The sequence below is a fragment of the Amphibalanus amphitrite genome, unplaced genomic scaffold (genome assembly GCF_019059575.1).
Source record: "Amphibalanus amphitrite isolate SeventyFive unplaced genomic scaffold, NRLGWU_Aamphi_draft 001852F_arrow, whole genome shotgun sequence".
Lineage (NCBI taxonomy): Eukaryota > Metazoa > Arthropoda > Thecostraca > Balanomorpha > Balanidae > Amphibalanus > Amphibalanus amphitrite.
In genome coordinates, this window is record NW_024883345.1 from 5,268 (window position 1) to 22,540 (window position 17,273).

Consider the following 17,273-nt stretch of genomic DNA (forward strand, 5'->3'; position numbering starts at 1 on the left):
TAACTTGATGAATTGAGAATTTTAAATGATGGAAATTACGATCAAATGGTGCGGCTGTTGATGTATAGGTCGGCATCCAACGAGCGTAAAGACATATTCTACTATTATGCGTACTAGAGTAAAAGCTAACCCTAGTACGCGCCTCTGGTGTTGGCGTTGTTGTAATAGACTGATCGTCAGGTGACGTGACGAAACTTCCAATTTCGGGGATCGATTACAGCGAGTTACCTACGTAACTCCGCAAGTGTTTACCGACCACTGGAGAGCGCGCGGGCGAGCGACGGTGTACGACCGACGAGCCTCTATACGGTGGTTGAATCGGACACCATGCCTCCCCTATCCCCTGACGTCTGTATAGGTGACTGGAACTATTCAGCAACTGCTTCTGAGACGCGCTATAAAGGGAATTATTTTAGCCAGCGTTGGTAATTTACGTAAGAGATGAATTTCATTGCATATAACTCACTTCCCAGGTCAGATTAAACAGCTTGGATTTATTTGCAAAGCTGAACAGACGTTTCTTTGTAAAGACTTTCCCGGCGTCGACTTCAGTTCAGCTAGTTGCTAAGCTGTGATGCTTACCATATTCAAACAGCCATTCATTAACTTCCCCTGTGTAGTACATCGGTAGCGACACGACCCAGCTCACTCCCCCTCGTTTCCACAGGAGATCTGAACAGCGACATGGACCGTGCCCAGGCGCTGACGGTGCCCGAATTTGACGTACATCAGTCCCCCAACGTCACTGCCCGGGTGAACGGGTCGGCTCTGCTCACTTGCCGCATACGGAACGTCGGCAGCCGACAGGTAGTAAGTGTCGCTAGTCAGTGTCTGCCTATCCCTCCTCCACCCCCCCCCCCCCCCCTGCCCCCGGCAGCCGACAGGTAGTAAGTGTGAAGTGTCGCTAGTCAGTGTCTGCGCTGGTAGTAAATGTCGCTAGTCAGTGTAATGCCTGCCACCACCACCCCCCACCGCCCCCCCCCCCCACCCCCAGCAGCCGACAGGTGGTAAGTGTCGCTAGTCAGTGTAATGCCTGCCACCCCTTCTCCCCCTCCAGCAGCCAAGTGTCGCTAGTCAGTGTAATGCCTGCCACACCCCCCCCTCCCCCCAGCAGCCGACATGTAGTAAGTGTCGCTAGTCAGTGTAACGCCTGCCACCCCCCCCCCCCCCAGCAGCCGACAGGTGGTAAGTGTCGCTAGTCAGTGTAATGCCTGCCACCCCCTCTCCCCCTGCAGCAGCCAAGTGTCGCTAGTCAGTGTAATGCCTGCAACCCCCCCCCCCCCCCAGCAGCCGACTTGTAGTAAGAGTCGCTAGTCAGTGTAATGCCTGCCACCCCCTCTCCTCCTGGTAGCCGACAGGTAGTAAGTGTCGCTAGTCAATCAAGTCAGTGTGTAATGCCTGCCACCCCCCCCCCTCCCCCAGCAGCCGACAGGTAGTAAGTGCAGGGGCGGATCCAGAAAATCTCCAAGGGAGGGGCCATTAGAAACCAGGAGGCCCCCCCCCATAATCCCACCTGTTGGATGCCCCATCTTCCCACTTGTTGCCCCCCCCCCCCAAAAAAAAACTGCGTCTATTGAGCTTATCTAGCTGTTCAGGCAACATTTCAACATCTGTGCAGGCTTGGAGGCCCTCTGTGCAGGTTAGGAGGCCCTGTAAAAGTGGTCATCTCTGTGAGTATAAGAGACCTCCAAGTTATGAAAAGCTTTACCAATCTTCTAACAAAGAAGTCTTCTCAGCTAGTCTTCTAAGAAATAACTAAGTGGGTAGGTTAAAAAAAAAACTCATCGGATTTCGGCCACTTTATTTTCAGGAGGCCCCCTTTTCAGCTTTTTAACTTTTTAACTTTTTATTTTATTTTTGAAAAAAATCGGCCAAGGGGGGGGGCCATGGCCCCCATGGCCCCCCCCTTGTATCCGCGCCTGAGTATAGTGTCGCTAGCCAGTGTAATGCCTGCCACCCCCCCCCCCCCCCTCCAGCAGCCGACAGGTAGTAAATTGAAGTTTCAGCATTTTTTGTATTGTATGAGCTCACAGTTGAGAAGTGTTCACAATTCAACGTTTTTATCACGAGAGTTTGCATACTGAAAAGTGATTATCTTGACGGTATGGCTTAAATAAACCACTCCTGAAATGACAGCTTCATTTTATCCTCATATGATTGAACCGCACGTTCGATTTGCCCTCCTGAGGCAAAGGAACACTCGAAACGCTCTTAATTTTTTATCAACGACCAACGAGGCCTTTGCATGTAGGCCTATACCCACATGATCTTCTGATATGGTTGACTGTTTGTGACGTCATATGAGCTCTTCTGGCACGCCATGGTACCCCACTTTGCTGGACAACACTAATCTGCCATGTTAAGTGTTGACTGTTCGTTGGCATGCGAAAGTTTCAGTGTCGGTAAATGTATTCTCCAGCGCCATTAAATCTGACACGGGAACCAGGCATTAGCTTCCGATAGTCTGGCAATTATGAACAATTCATGGGAGCAAGGGCAACGTAGAGCCTAGTCCGGTGCCATCCAAACGTCCCAAGTTGCAGAACAAACAGCGAAATTAGCTCGACAGTTGGAAAGAGGAAGGCGATGTGTGATGAGTTATGCACAGTGAAGAGTGGACTCAATTGCACTTTCCTTTTAATTACCGCTCCCATTGTTGCTTTAGCAAAGTGCTCTTATCCAGCGGTAATGAGTGCCACTTATCATCGAAGCTATATTTAGTTATATCAGATTTCTGTGAGTGTTCACAATTGCTTTGACTTTTGTAAATGTTACAGCGTTCATAGTTATTATTTTTGAAAACATTATTTGCTTTGCATTAGGCATATTTTTATCTTTAAGCATCACTTTAACATTTTTTGAGTGGTGAATCACGACTTAGGACAGCATGGGCAATCTGTCATGGCAGACATAACTGACAAATGTAGTTTGAAATGACAAAACAAACATATTTCAGCATGCGAATAGTAGGCTAAAGGTGCTTTATCTGCATCATCAACTAAGAAAGAGCAGCTCCCTTCCCGGCTAAATGAGAAATGCAATTCAGAAAATAAGAAAAGAAAAGTAAGAGGAGGATAGATCATAGATCACATGTTAAACCGTACATCATTATTCCAATAATCTCATCTTTTTGCAATTGGTTACCGCAAATGTCCAAAAGATTTGCCGTAATGCATTTCACAGCGGCTTTACTATGATAATGTATTCATATATGCCCACCACTTGGCAGAAGTCGTTATCTTCTGCGGCCGGACGGCTGTGAATCTATACCAGTCCCCAGCATGCCATGAATTTGGTCAATCTGTGAGACCTCTGCCCGGCGAAGTTTATGGTGGTCCCCTGAGCGCCACTTGGAGGCTCTTTTATATTTGCGGTAATGTCGCCTGGTCGCTGTGTCTGCGATATGCTCTTCGAAGACATCCTACAAGCAATAGAAGTAGTTTCTAGCGAAAATAAAATGGCAGCTACAGTAACAGCTGAGCTCATTTTTGTACCCCACGAGCCATTATGTCAAACGATTTCCAAATGGGATGCTCTAAAATTATTCCTTTTGAAATGTATTCATTATTTCTTCATCTTTATGGAGGTCTTCGTGTAAATGTGTCTCAGTAAAATTCTGTCGAAATACATAGGTGTTCGCACAATTTGCAGCAGCGGTGTGCTATCTCTCACTGTCTGACACAGACGGATTTACATAATTTCATTTCGAATGAGCCGAAATACGCCCATGATCAGACGTCTTAGAAGCCCGCTCTGTGCGGTCTATGCATGCAGCCCATATTTTGCGGCCGAGATTAAAGAGGATTTCAATACAATAGAATTCAGCTGGCTGCTCCAGATCCTTTTCATTCGAACTTAGCCCATAGTCTCTCAAAGTCTTGATGTTATTAGCATACATTCGTTTCAGGCGAATCTTGACAGCCTGTAAATAGGCAACTGGCAAGTGAAAGTGATATGAAATCGAAATGCAAATTATCAAATGTCAAATATGCTCAAAAAATAAAAGTTGGATTCTTTTTCAAACATTGGGTGCATTGTTAACATATCAAAGCTATAACGTAAGCATGTTGAAGTTTTTAGGATTAAAAAAAACTTCAGAAATGCGTTATAACTATCCAGGATACTTTGTGACAAGCATGCAGGACGGCCGTCAGCGGAGCCTCAGTTCTGAGATAAGGCGTAGCTCAATTATAAATTGATACGTTTCATGCCCATTATATTGTACGTACATAAAGTTCTCCCCACCTGCGATCATTGAACAGTACAATTCTGTGCCGCAGGGTCGCTCGCACCTCTCTGAATGATTAAGCCTATTTCAATTTGCATATATGCAGTTATACATATGTATAAGATAGGTACGTACCACACCGATCAAGCCTCAGAACGAGAATCCAGACCCAGCGGTGGATCATACCAAGGTCAGATCGGTCACGTGACCCAGCACCGACCAATCACACCGCGCCAGTCACGCAGCGGCCGATCCCATCAGAGAAGGGCCGTTCTGCGCGCAGATGATCACGCGACCGGCGACACGCAGCAGGGCCATTCCACGAGTGGACAACAATCTCCGACTACCTATACCTATAACAGCCATCCTTCTCGCCTCATCGCACTCGTGTCATAATATTCTGACCTCCACCAGTGCAGCTTGAAGCCACTCACTGCATGCATACCTACATACAATGACCTTCAATCACCTCCCTCAAGCATTGCATGTGGGTCACTCGCTGGATGTAATAACCCTCTGACCTCTTCCCTAAGTATTGTGGGGTCGTTTGCTGCTCAATTAAGTACCTATTGTAAGTACATATAGGTCAACCTTTTGATAGTCACATTTATCCTTCACTGCACAAGGTGAAACACTTCCACCAGATACTGTGGGCATAGGTGGCGGAAAGGGGAGGGCACCGGGGCACCGTGCCCCCTTTGATTTAGGTATTTCAGCATTAGCCCTATGGGCGTTGCATGGAAAGAATGGAACCAAAAGTCGGCAGTGCCCCCCCCCCCCCTAATTGAAGGTGTTCCGCCGCTGTGCCTTTGCTGCATAACATGTCCCTTTGAATTCACTTCCGCCATGCACCGTGGGCCGTCTAACTACACATCCTGACCTTCCAACCATCCGTCAGGGTATAGGGGCCCCGCTGTGTGTAATGATCTTATGACCTCCCTTAGGTATTGTGGGGCCGCTCGCTGATATCATGTACCGCTCTCTACGTATGTTTGTATGTACATTGTATAATGACCTCCTGAACTTCTGTTAGGTATCGTGCTGAGGCCACTCGTTGTGTGTAATGACCTTATGACCTCCCCAGGTATCATGGAGCCGATCGCTGTGTGTAATGACCTCATGACCTCCCCTAGGTATCGTGGGGCCGCTCACTGTGTGTAATGACCTCATGACCTCCGTCAGGTATCGTGGGGCCGCTCGCTGGAGCTGCTCACCACCGGGCAGATCGTGTTCGCCGGTGACGGTCGGTTCGAGCCGCTGCACCAGCCGCACTCGGAGGACTGGGCGCTGCGGGTGCTGGCCGTGCAGCCGCAGGACGCCGGCCGGTACTTCTGCCAAGTCAGCACCACCCCGCCCGTCACACACTTCATCCATCTGTCGGTGGTTGGTGAGTGAATGTAGAGTAACTTAGTGGTCACCCGACTATATGGAAAACATAGCCCGGTGAAGGACTGCTCCGGCTGTTTTTCAATAGAAAAACACAATTCTAACGAATAGTGTTTGTCTATTTCAAACCTGCGGTTATATGGGGGGTGTGAGGTATTCATAGAAGTTAGTTGGTCTTGGTTGACCCCTTGCCTACCCAGCTGTCACTCAGCTGGTCACCTGGCCACCCATGTGGTCATTTGATATGGTTGGCTTCAGCAGATAGTAGACACACACCTAACTGCGACCAGAATGTTTGTAAACATTCTGTTATTCATGCAATTCTGGGATGTGATGTGGCTGCCAAATGTTTTTGTTTGTCTACTCTTGTCTGCAATTTAAGGGCACAAACTGAAAACCTATGAATAAATTATCGTTAAAACATAGAGGCCTGACATAAAGGCTGCAGTGAGTCATCGAACAGTATAGTCCACTGCACTGGGGAAATCTCGGCCCATTTGCAGCCAGTCAGTGGATGTGCTGCCACCTACACTGGCTGTCGTGCTGCTCTCTACAGAAATCGATGGACCGCTTCAGAGTTGTTCTGTGTACGGTAGCGCCACCTAAGCTGGGCTTCCGAAATTGGCAGGGATACACAGTGAGGACACACTGCCACTGCAAGCAGAAATATACACAAACCTTTGGTCCATTAGAAATTTGGTACAAATTTGAAAACATAAGGTCATGCATTTTGTGGGTAACATGGTGAAAGCTCCCACCTCCCGAGATATGGTGGCAGACACAATTAGTAATTACCTAAAGCTGTTCTTCATTTGGCTAGAGATTTGCTGATCCGAGCATATCATCTAAAAACAACAATCTTTTCTGTTTCGATCCTCTTCCATCGCCTCTACAGACACGTAGCCAGAGCTTTTCTGCGGAAAAATAATTTCTCTGGGATTGGCTAAATTACATTTAAGCTGTGCTGCCTTTTATCATTTTGTTACAAAATGGCAAAACATGGCACTGCACTATGTGCATTGACAAATAAACTAAAGTATACACTATACTACCAATAAAACGTCGCTCCGCTCATACTCAGAAATTTCTGCTATTCTACGGACTTCGCTCGCTCAGCTCGCTCGTAATAAATAGCCGCCTTTGAAACAGGTGAATGCTGTTACATAAGCAATTTTCCAGAGTACCCCCTACACACAGCCCCCTGGCCCTTACTAAAGCACCCGTATTGAGCATTTGCGAGTCGCGACCCATCCATTGGCTATAATTATATGTCCCTGCGATGTACAGTAGGTCTATTAAAAAAGTCCCCAGCACCAGTGGGCGCTGCCTTCGCTGAGCCGAACCCCCGTCTGCCTGTCCCATATCGCGCCGGGCTCAGGTCAGGTAGGGTCAGCGGGACCGCTCGGTCCGGCCCACGGGCGGTGGATGGGCGGCCGGTAACGCTTTCCGCCAGCCACCTGAATAATCCAACAAACGGGACGGCTACCGCTCAGCGCAGCGAAACCGGTGTTTAAGAATGGCAGTAGATGTTCATGGCCACAATGATTCAAATAGAGATAGTCATTGTTAGCCCGTGCCCCACAGGAATGCCTAGACTCTAACGCCCTGTTGGAGGGGAAATGGGGATTGAGCATCATTCTTATAACTCAGCTTTGGGCATTTAAGTGGCATTCGAAGCAGCGTCAAAAGTAGCAAAAAGAAGAAGAAAAATACTTCAGCCAATTTAAGATCGGGTCAGAACCAGAGGTCATGTCACCAGAGGTCATCGGTGATAAAATTTTGCTTGGTCAGGGTGCGTTGCGCGCACCGGTGCATTGGGTTTCCAATTTCCATGGAAACATCAACAGACTCGGAAGCTCGCAACGCTAGCGTGGAGCCGAATTCATATCAACCGCCGCAACAATGCAGCAGCGCAGCGCAGCGTGCTGCAGCGTTGGGCCGTGAAACACCGCCCAGGGCTATCCATGTGTCAGGGCAATCCAACCCACGTGATGGGCTCGGCCCTAGCGGAGCATGAGGTCCAGGACTCCCGCCCAGGCCCCCTGTCTCCCCCTAATTCCTGTCATCCTTCCCACTCTGAAATCGACCGAGCCAAACCTAACACAACAATCAGCTCGTTTACCGCTATGTCTGAATAATATTGTCGGATTTTATTAAGGTGAACGGCTTAGCACGTAAATAACAGCAACTGCCACCATCGGCATTATGAGAAAACCAATTGCTTTTCCACAAACACTTACAAGTTTTTAGCTTAAAACTTACTCGAAATTAATTTTACCAGCCTCGTGTTCCTCTTATCAAAACGCTTCGAATGAATCAAAAGTTAATCTTTAAAGGTCATTTGAAAAATTTGGCCCATGTTCAAAGACATGACCTGACCAGAAATGGTCATGATGCATAGCAGGATATTAGATCCGTATCGTGGAACTTTACAAACACTTCAGATGATTTCATAACTTAAGCATGTCTATCAAAAATAATTATTACATGGCTCATATGTAGGCTGGGTGTGTGATCATGCTTACGAGTATGTTGAACGCAACTGATAATTTTCTGTAGGCCACAATTTCTATATTTAATTTATCCTCCCGGATTTCATATTTTTTATTAATGACACCTTGACGATGTAGAAAAAAACGCTTAGGAGATTTAACAGCCTGAAATACATTCAGTATAAGGAAGGGTCAAGGGTGCTAGATTCCTTCCGTCCTCGCACGGCTATCCTCAGGAAAAAAAAAACAATCCGCATCGCCCCTAGTCTTCATGCTTCCCTCTCTGGACTGGAGGTCACCCCACCAGCCAACCTGTAGTTGATGTCGGATCAATTCCAGGCAGAAATGTGCATGGATCCGAGTGATGGATCTATCTCAGTGGATCTCGAGGCAAATTGCAGGTTCGGATCTATGATCCTACAGAATCCGGCGTGAAAAAGTATCCTGGATCTATGATCTCACAGGATCTGACGATAAACCAACAACATGGATCTTTGATCTGAGTGGATCCCACCATGCATAACATTTGGAACCAGGTTTCCAAGTGTTTCTATGTCAATAAGTGCCATAAAACTATATGTATTATGACGTGTTATCACATTAAATCACTAAATAAGAACGTTTGTGAGTTGCAACGAGTGATCTTTGGGATTTCTGTGTTGACCAAAAATAAATGAGGATCTGTGATCCCACTGGATCTCAAGCAAAAATACTAGACTCGGATCTATGATCCCTACGGATCTCTTAAAGAGCTGGATCTATGATCCCCACGGATCCGAGATCAGGATCCGTGGGATCAGATCCCAGATCCATTTTCTCGGATCCATGCACATGTCTGATTCCAGGACAAATAATCCTCTTCGTGGTGACGGTTTGGGAGACGGCTGGACCGTCCCGACAGAGCAATCGTCCCACGGGAACAGTCTCGCTTTCGCAAATCACTGTCGCTGGCTCGCACAACCTAATTACTACACCAGAGCATAGTTATGTCATAGCTCTGAGGGCCTTTTCAGATCGAAAAAGATGGCTCCCAACAAAACAAACAATTTTCTCATTTAGTATTGTATCTCATCAAACACCACATGTTTTCAGAGTGTTTATTATGCGTTCCGTCCAAAAAAGCGCAGTTCAATTTTCTCCCATGACTTGAACGATCTCAAAATTGACCCGACCTTTCTGTCAACAATGTCAAACTTGCAAAGTAAACGTTTCAAATACATAGGTATAGTGTTGCCCATTGAAATCGCTGAAAGTTCTAAAGCGATCGGTTAGTCGGTGTATTTAGATTGATGAGCACAGGAACTTTCCTTGAGGTAAGGTCACTTGACGTGACCTGGTGTCAGGGCTGCGGAGTCGATGGATTTACGGCGACTCCGACTCCGACTCCGACTCCGGCTTTCAAAAACCAACTCCGACTCCGACTCCGGGCAGAAATGTCGACTCCGATCGACTCCAACTCCCGACTCCGACTCCGCACACCTGGCAGGGCTGCGGAGTCGACAGATTTTCGGTGACTCCGACTCCGACTCCGGCTGGGGTTTCCAATATCGACTCCGACTCCGACTCCGACTCCGGTCACAACCGCCGACTCCGACCGACTCCGACTCCGACTCCGCAGCCCTGCCTGGTGTTATGACCTTGAATTGAAAGACTTGGGCGGGAAAAAATGGTTCATTCTTGGTTCAAATGGTTCAAATGTCATCTTAAAATGCTAGATTTTAACAATAATTGCTAACACTATCCCGGCCAAATAGTGAGTGAGAAGGGAACGATCCCCCGACCCCCACAAATATTGTCGCATTATCGTCCTTTCGGTACAATCGTGTTTTCTGTTCTCAGACACGTCGATTTACATGCTTTTTTGTTTAGGTGAAGAAATTTAGAATGTTTACCTGAGGTCAATGTCATGTTAGAGCAACACAGGTCACGAAGCTGTTGAAAGGAGGACATGTTGCATAACATTTGATTCGGCAAGTCTTGCAAAGTCCATTGATGGCTGTCCCGACTGGCTAGCTCATTTTGATCGGGAGTTATTGACGAAGCACTCCTATCAATGACGTCACGCAAGGTGAACAATGCAAAAGTGAAGCATTAGACCTTGCCAAGAATGTATGAAGTCACGATTTGAAGTGCTTGAGAGTTAAGGTATAATTTTAGATCATTTCCGACGCCAAGATTAACAGTTTCCATATTTCCCCATTATGCTTATATGACACTAAGTGCATTGCGGATTTGCATCATTTTATAACCGACAACCGTGCAGAGGTTTACTTAAGACGCCATGGTTAAGTGACCTGACCTGAAAACGTAGTTGATGTCAAATGATCCGGCTTGAATCAAATGCAAGGCATATGAAATGTCAGCCTTCTATCATCAGTGTGCTTTGAGCTACCGCAAAAAAAATACAGGGTGGCGGCATTCACCCCTTCTTCTCGGCCGGCGAGGGTTAAACCTCGCTTCGAATTATTGCAGATAATGATGCGACCGAAAACAAAGCATTTATCTGTGTCTAGAACGGCCGCTGACTTGTTGGACAAGATCCCCAGTCTTGATTTGCTAGATGGGAATAAAATACTCGGTATGTGATACATATATAGTAGGTATATACCCCTTCATTTGCCCTCGCGCTAAGTCTATTTTAATCATCACTGTCGCTTTTTTTATCCGATATGATGTCGCCGCTAAACGGGTTGTTTTGTTTGCTTGCTTGCGTTGAATGGTCATTACGGATTATTGAAGGATTGTGATAAAATAGGAATGGGGCGAGGGGGGATATGCACTGCGTCTGCAGGTGTTTAATTTAGATCACAAAGGCATCATTTCCGGCATAGTGCAGAGTCACTATCTTCCCCCTCCTCTGCACTGCGGAGTGCGGCATCTCTGCGCCCCACACACGACGTCCTCACTCCATGGCCGGCCGCCGCCAACTGACCCACTCGCCGGGCGCCGCGACCTGACCCGTGTCGCTGCCGCAGCCTGCGCAATAGAGTCGGGGCTGGCATCCGGGGGTTCGGCCGGCCGGCCGCCTCTGGAGCGGGGGACTTTTTTAGTAGACCTACTGTACTGTTTAGTATAGCGTATGCGAACTAATTCTTAGCGCTTTTTTATTTGTTAGGACATTCCTCTTTGCAAACATGACTGCGCCCATTTGTTGGTCAGGTTTTATGTATGTTTAAAAGTGCTGTACATTCCGATAGATGGCACCAGTATATCAAGTTCATGTTAATGTCAATCTCATGACGAACAACCGCGTAACTCACCGAGTCGGTCGCTGAGAACGAACGGCTTCTAGCCAATACGTGCCATATTATTAGTAAATGCATAGTGATTCAAGTAATACGATTTGCCAAAAGATCATTGGCAGATGATTCCCATCGCTGCCTGATGGTATTGAGTGATACAATAAGCCATTTGTTCAGTTCAGCGACCAACTCCTCGCCCTCTTTTACACATCGCAGAACACAGCAAATTGAGTAGCAGAGGTGAAAAAACCCTGCTACTCGCCTGCGTGCGTAGGTGACAGTCATAGGAATAAAGAGACAGATTCGAGCATCTCAGTTGATGCATTTAAAATAGATAACTAGGTCATTTCCGTTAAAATCAGAGCTGTCTTCCCATAGAGGGCCAGTATGGACCACGGCACAAAAATTTAACAGCCTCATCTCTTTGTAGACAGCTGGGGCTGAAAAATCCCGCCGGTGCGACAGCCGGTGCGTTGTGAAGCGCATAGACAACGCAGGAAAAACGGCGACAGCGCGACAGCTCGTTCCCGCTCGTCGCCGGTTGAGCGGAGGCGGGGACCGGCGCGGCGCGGCCTTGGCCGCCGCCGGAGTAGGGAAGGACCGGGCGACTGGGACGGGGGACGTCACATCTGGGCCACAACTGGGGTGAGGTCCATGACCATCGGTCCCAGAAACTTGGTAGGAGCGTTGATAATTGGTCCTGACTACTGGAGCAAAGGCAAGTGAGTCAGTGCCCTGACAATCCTTTCGTGAGTTGTGATTGAACTGGATCAGGAAGCCAGGACGAGCTAGGAAGTCGATCAGACCTATAGGTAAGTTGGATGATAGTTATTTATTTTTTGTTGTTGTGTCACTGAAATGTGGTGATGCGTTGTAATGCCGAGGCCGAAATTTGAAAGATCAGTTTCTTTCAAACATTCTAGCCTCATTTTCAATTATTTTTTAGGCCTACAAAGGTGATGAGAAAACGTCAAAAAATATGGTACCTACCTACTGTTTCAAGATGACTTGTGAAAAATTGGTGACAGCTAGGCATCGCGTAGGTGACAGCTTTTGAGTTTTATTCACCTCTGTTGAGTAGTGAAACATCATTTCAAAAGCGATTGTAGCTGAAACTGATATAAGAGAACAGCAAGCTTACACAGATGCCTTGAGTTTAGGCAAATTCTTTAGCAAGTTGCTGTGGGTTGGCTTTTCGTACAGAGTGAAGCTTGATTACTCAGCACTTGCAGCTGTCCAGCTGTTGCAAAAGTCGTGTCTCCCATGAAACACGTCTGATGAAAATCAGAAATAAGAAAAAAAAAACAGGAAAAATAATTGATATAAGATGACTGCGTAAGCAGATGAAATAAACTTTGGGTGTAATTTCCCTGGTAAATACACACCAATAGGCCCAGCATGCATGGTTGTTAAATTGCGAGCGTAACTGACTCTTCTTAACCCGCGCCCAGATGGGGTCTGCCGAGCAACGCGGTCTGATGGGGGGGGGCATTTTGGCCCCCCCCCCCTCAGATCTCGAGAACCACGCAACATAGCGACAAGCGGTAAACGGTGTTGGATAGCCCCAGCGGGGAACTACCTTGTGACCCAATTTCATTGACCTCGGTCAAACCGATGACGTCACAGGTCAGGTCAAAGGTCGAATTTTCACCGCTTACAGGCATTTCAAGAAATGCGTTGCAAAATCGAGTAAAATGCATTTCATTGAAAATCATCGATGGAGAAATGTTCTTCAAACACATATTTTGCTATTTGAGGTCACTGATACCAGGTCAGGTCACAGAGGTCAGGTCACTGGGGGGTCACAATATGAAAGTGTCGTGTGATACATGTTTTACGGTCCATTTTACATGACAAATGCGATTATGTGGGTCAGACAGACTTTAGGGCCAGCTTAGGTCACGTTTTGGTCAAGGTCAGGTCAAGGTCAGGTCAATGTCAGGTCAAATTAGGTCAAATTTCAAAGTTGATATTTTTGCATAAAATGGGTATCGATTCGATGCAGCTCGTCACGGGGAGTTCAATGGTGGTCTCCGTTTTGCGCTACGAGGTCTAGAATTGCTAAAAATTGAGTTCAAAAATTTGACGTCATCAATTTTTAACAGTTTTTTCGCTATAACTTGGCCAAAAAAAGAGGTAGCGATCTAAATTTTTGGTATGTATATCGAAGAGCGCAGGGACTATCACATATATTCCGTTTTTTTTAAATTTGAAATTTTTTGGAAATTTTTTGAGTTTTTCTAAAAAAAAACAATTTTTTTGATTTTTGGGGGTCAAAATCCCAAAATTTCGAAAATCCGAGATAGCAGTTTTGTAGCGCCGTCTTTTCTCTACACAATCACATAAAGAAATTTAAAATTGCTTGTTAACTGTAGAATTGGTGAGCGTTTCAAGATGCCATGTTTTTTGCTCATTTTTGCTCGAACATGACCTCAGTTTGACCTCAATAACTCCTGACCTGAGGTGACCTGTGACTTGAAATTTTGTGTGAATGTGTCAAATTGATGCCCGGTAAGGTACCCAAAATTTGGCGGCGCTGCGCGCTGCCGTTTTCTCGCTATTCAAGAAAAACCACAGGGGGGGGCAAAATGGCCCCCCCCCCATCAGGGCGCGGGTTAACACTCGGCGTGGGTTCTGGACTTTACTCCCAACCCGTAGCCAGCGCGCTGGGCCGAGCTCGTAATAACGCTGACCGATTTTAGTTCTTTAGTAGCCATGATGACAGATATATGAGCTACACGTCATTCTGAAATGAAGACAGATGCCTTAGTGGCTACTCTCCCGCCTGCCGGAAAACTCAGGGAGTCGCCTTCGTTTGTGCTCGAAACGCATCGAATAATGCTGCGAGCACAAATCCGTACAGTCAAAGGACTGTGTCTCACCATTATACATCTGACAGAATTATTGATGTCATTTTGTGTCCATTTTTCCAAAAATCAGCATCCCCGAATGTTATCTGTCAATTGTAAATAAGAAACATGTATAGTGCCTACTTTTCTATCCGCGATGGTTTTTTTATTTTTGTTCACCTTTATCATAATACCTAATTCCAATACATTTTGTCCTCAATGCTGCGGTTTCTATTATGGCACAATTGCATATAATTACGAATCATTTGCCAAAATATTGGGCAATTGTTGACTTAGTACGAACAATAATGAACAGTGAGAACAGAAACTGCTCAGCACGTCACTGTATCACCGTCATTGTATCATATTTTATCACCAGCTGTTTGCTCCTGCGGGATTTAAGCGTCATCCTAACCGATTGCAAATGTCGCGCGCCCATTCAGGCTGAAGGTTTACCACGCGCAATTAAAGGGACACTCCCACCTTAACATTAGTTTTGAGTTGAGATAGCCAAATTGGTGGCCATGGCCTGCAAATACCGGTTTGGGCACTCACAACATCGACAAATGCTTTAATTCGGAGATATGGAATTTCAAACTTGCAGTTTTCGGATTCTAAGGGGCTAGTGCATTGGTATGCCCCCTTAGAATTTGTGACGTCAGCGGAGATCTAACGATTTTTAAATCTTTTACTAAAACGTTTGGTAGCACGCGGTGGTATATGCTGCTTTGCGCGCAACAAATGCCGCACTTTCAAATAAAGTCGCTAGGAACAGCGGAGATCCCAAAAAGTAAACAAAAGTAAAAGTCTAATATCTTGAAAACCGGTGAATATTTTTCGATGAAATTTGGTAGATATTCGTTTTCGCTCTTTCTGAACCGAGCGACATCACTTTCGTGCCAATTCATTAACTTTTTTGAAGGTGGGAGGGTCCCTTTAACAACAATATTCTCGGACCTGGAGCGGCCAAAGGTCAATACGGCTCCCCTGAATTTGAAAACTTATGCAGTGAAAAAGGAGGGATGAAAAATGTATCACCAGTTGCCTTACTCACTCACTGAACTTTGTTCCTTTAGAATGTCCCATTTGCTCACGTGTGCCGCATAGAAAACGCATTAATGTTGCCATTTAAGGTTCCCCTTGCTGCGCTACATTATCAAGCTCCCGTCTGAAAAACCTGATCGATCGATCTCCCTCCAGTGCCGGTCGCATTGAGCGGCCGTGCCGCGGCGGCGGGACTTGCCTGCAGTGACTCCCTGCCTATTCAACAGCTCTGCCGCCGCGTCTGGCAGCAGAAGCAGGGAGACCGCGCCGCCCCACGGCTGTGTTGATTGGAGGCCCGCTGCCCAACGTGCCGCGAATACGAGGCCCACACTGTGGATACCGGAGCTGGCCGACCCAGCGCTGGACAGCGGGCAAAAACGGCAGCCAAACAAAAACACAAATGGTTATAGAAGGTTCCTAGAAATGATGCCGCATAAAAGTTTTACACCAAAGTTGCAAGGATTGTAATGCTGCAGCATAGACCTAAGTGGGCTGCAATGCTGCGCTAGCTGCAATTGCATTTTATAAAACATTTTCAAAATAACTACATGTTTACAGCATATTGCTCACGTTGACATTAGCTATGAAACACCACATTGTGTCGTGAACAGAAAAGCAAAAGCAAGAGCTATGCAGACACGCCGTGCCGTTGTCCGGCCTATGAACTCCCCCACTCCACGCCCCCCCCCCCGTCCACACGTGGCACGCTCGGGGTGAGTTCATCTGTATGTGGAGGCGGCGTCCGGAGAGGCACCTCCGATGACAGCCGGTCCGGGCCGCGCCGGAACCGCGCCGCACCAAATTGCATTCCGGCTCAGCCATTAGGCGCATTTGAGAGCCACTGACCGGCCGACCGATGGCGCAGCGATGACGAATGGTGGCGCGATGGAACCTGTGCCCGCCGAATACCCGTCACACCCCCTCCCACCCCCACCGGCCATTTCAGGGCTGCACTGATCCGAAATCAATCGTAATCGGTTCAGTGATAATTGGACGGAAATCCGTCGAAGAGGTGCCGTATATGTAGGACGTCGGGCTAATCTACTGCAAGCAGTGAGGCAAAGTGCGCTTCACTGACAATGTTCAATTCAACTTATGAAATGGATTTCACCTAAGGCGACTGTAAGTGCGCGAGTTAAACATGCATTCAATCTATGATCGGCACATTACAAAAATAAATCCTTACTTGTTACAAGCGCGAGCTGCTGTAATGGGTGGAGCTTTTCCAAGGAAGTTGGTGGGGCAAAAAGTCGTCAAACCCACAATGTCCGATTATGAAGTTGAATAAATGGCCACACTGAATCAATTCCCATCATTACAGATATAACCCTCGCATGTGTAGGGGGGTGGATGGACCCCCCATGGTTTTTCGCGAATAACTCGCGTAAAAAGCGGCCGATCGCGACGAAACTTTCAGTACCCTCTCATTGATCAATTTTACACCTACCCTGAAAATTTCATGACCCTGACCCAAATGACCTTTGACCTGTGACCTCTTTTCCGATACCATGTTTGGCCGGAATCGCGATTCCGCGTATGTCGGCTCGCATTAGCCGCGCGTTTGCAAGCTTTTCGTGGTTTCAAACGTTCAAACATGTGATTTGATGTTGCTCCCATGCATTAGAATGGGTGTCAAGGTCACCTGAAGGTCAGGTCAGGTCATTGACCTTTGGTGACCTCGGGTGACCTCGGTTCACTTTTTCGAGTTTTACATGTTTCTAGGCTAGTTTTTGGAGCTGAATTCGAATTTAGCAACCATTTGAACATTTACGAAGTAGTTTTGGTGCCTTCGTAACATGCTACGAAGCTGTCAGAGGCGGTTGACACGTACTACGAATACCCGTCACAACCCCTACTGGTTGACCTGACCTGACCTGACCCGACCTGGTCTAAATGCTTAAAGACATTATCTGTGATTAAAACTAACACGATATTCGTGATCAGCACCCCGAAAAACCCCTTAGCCGCCACACTTTACGACTTTCTAATAGGTCCCGATTTTCCCGACTTTGGGTCATTGACCTGACCTGGA

General features: G+C 46.9%; 1 protein-coding gene across 2 annotated transcripts in view; it reads left to right on the forward strand.

Annotated features, from left to right (window-relative positions):
* Nucleotides 1-670: 670 nt before the first annotated feature.
* Nucleotides 671-17,273, forward strand: part of LOC122375488 (hemicentin-2-like) — a 43,462-nt gene continuing 26,859 nt past the window's right edge. The window contains exons 1-2 of one of the 2 annotated variants that reach the window (XM_043354897.1): nucleotides 671-810; nucleotides 5,411-5,615. In XM_043354897.1, coding sequence (XP_043210832.1) covers nucleotides 685-810; nucleotides 5,411-5,615 — 331 coding nt within the window. In that variant the 5' untranslated portion in view covers nucleotides 671-684. The remainder of the gene's footprint in view (nucleotides 811-5,410; nucleotides 5,616-17,273) is intronic. The other variant, XM_043354898.1, reaches the window with a different exon arrangement.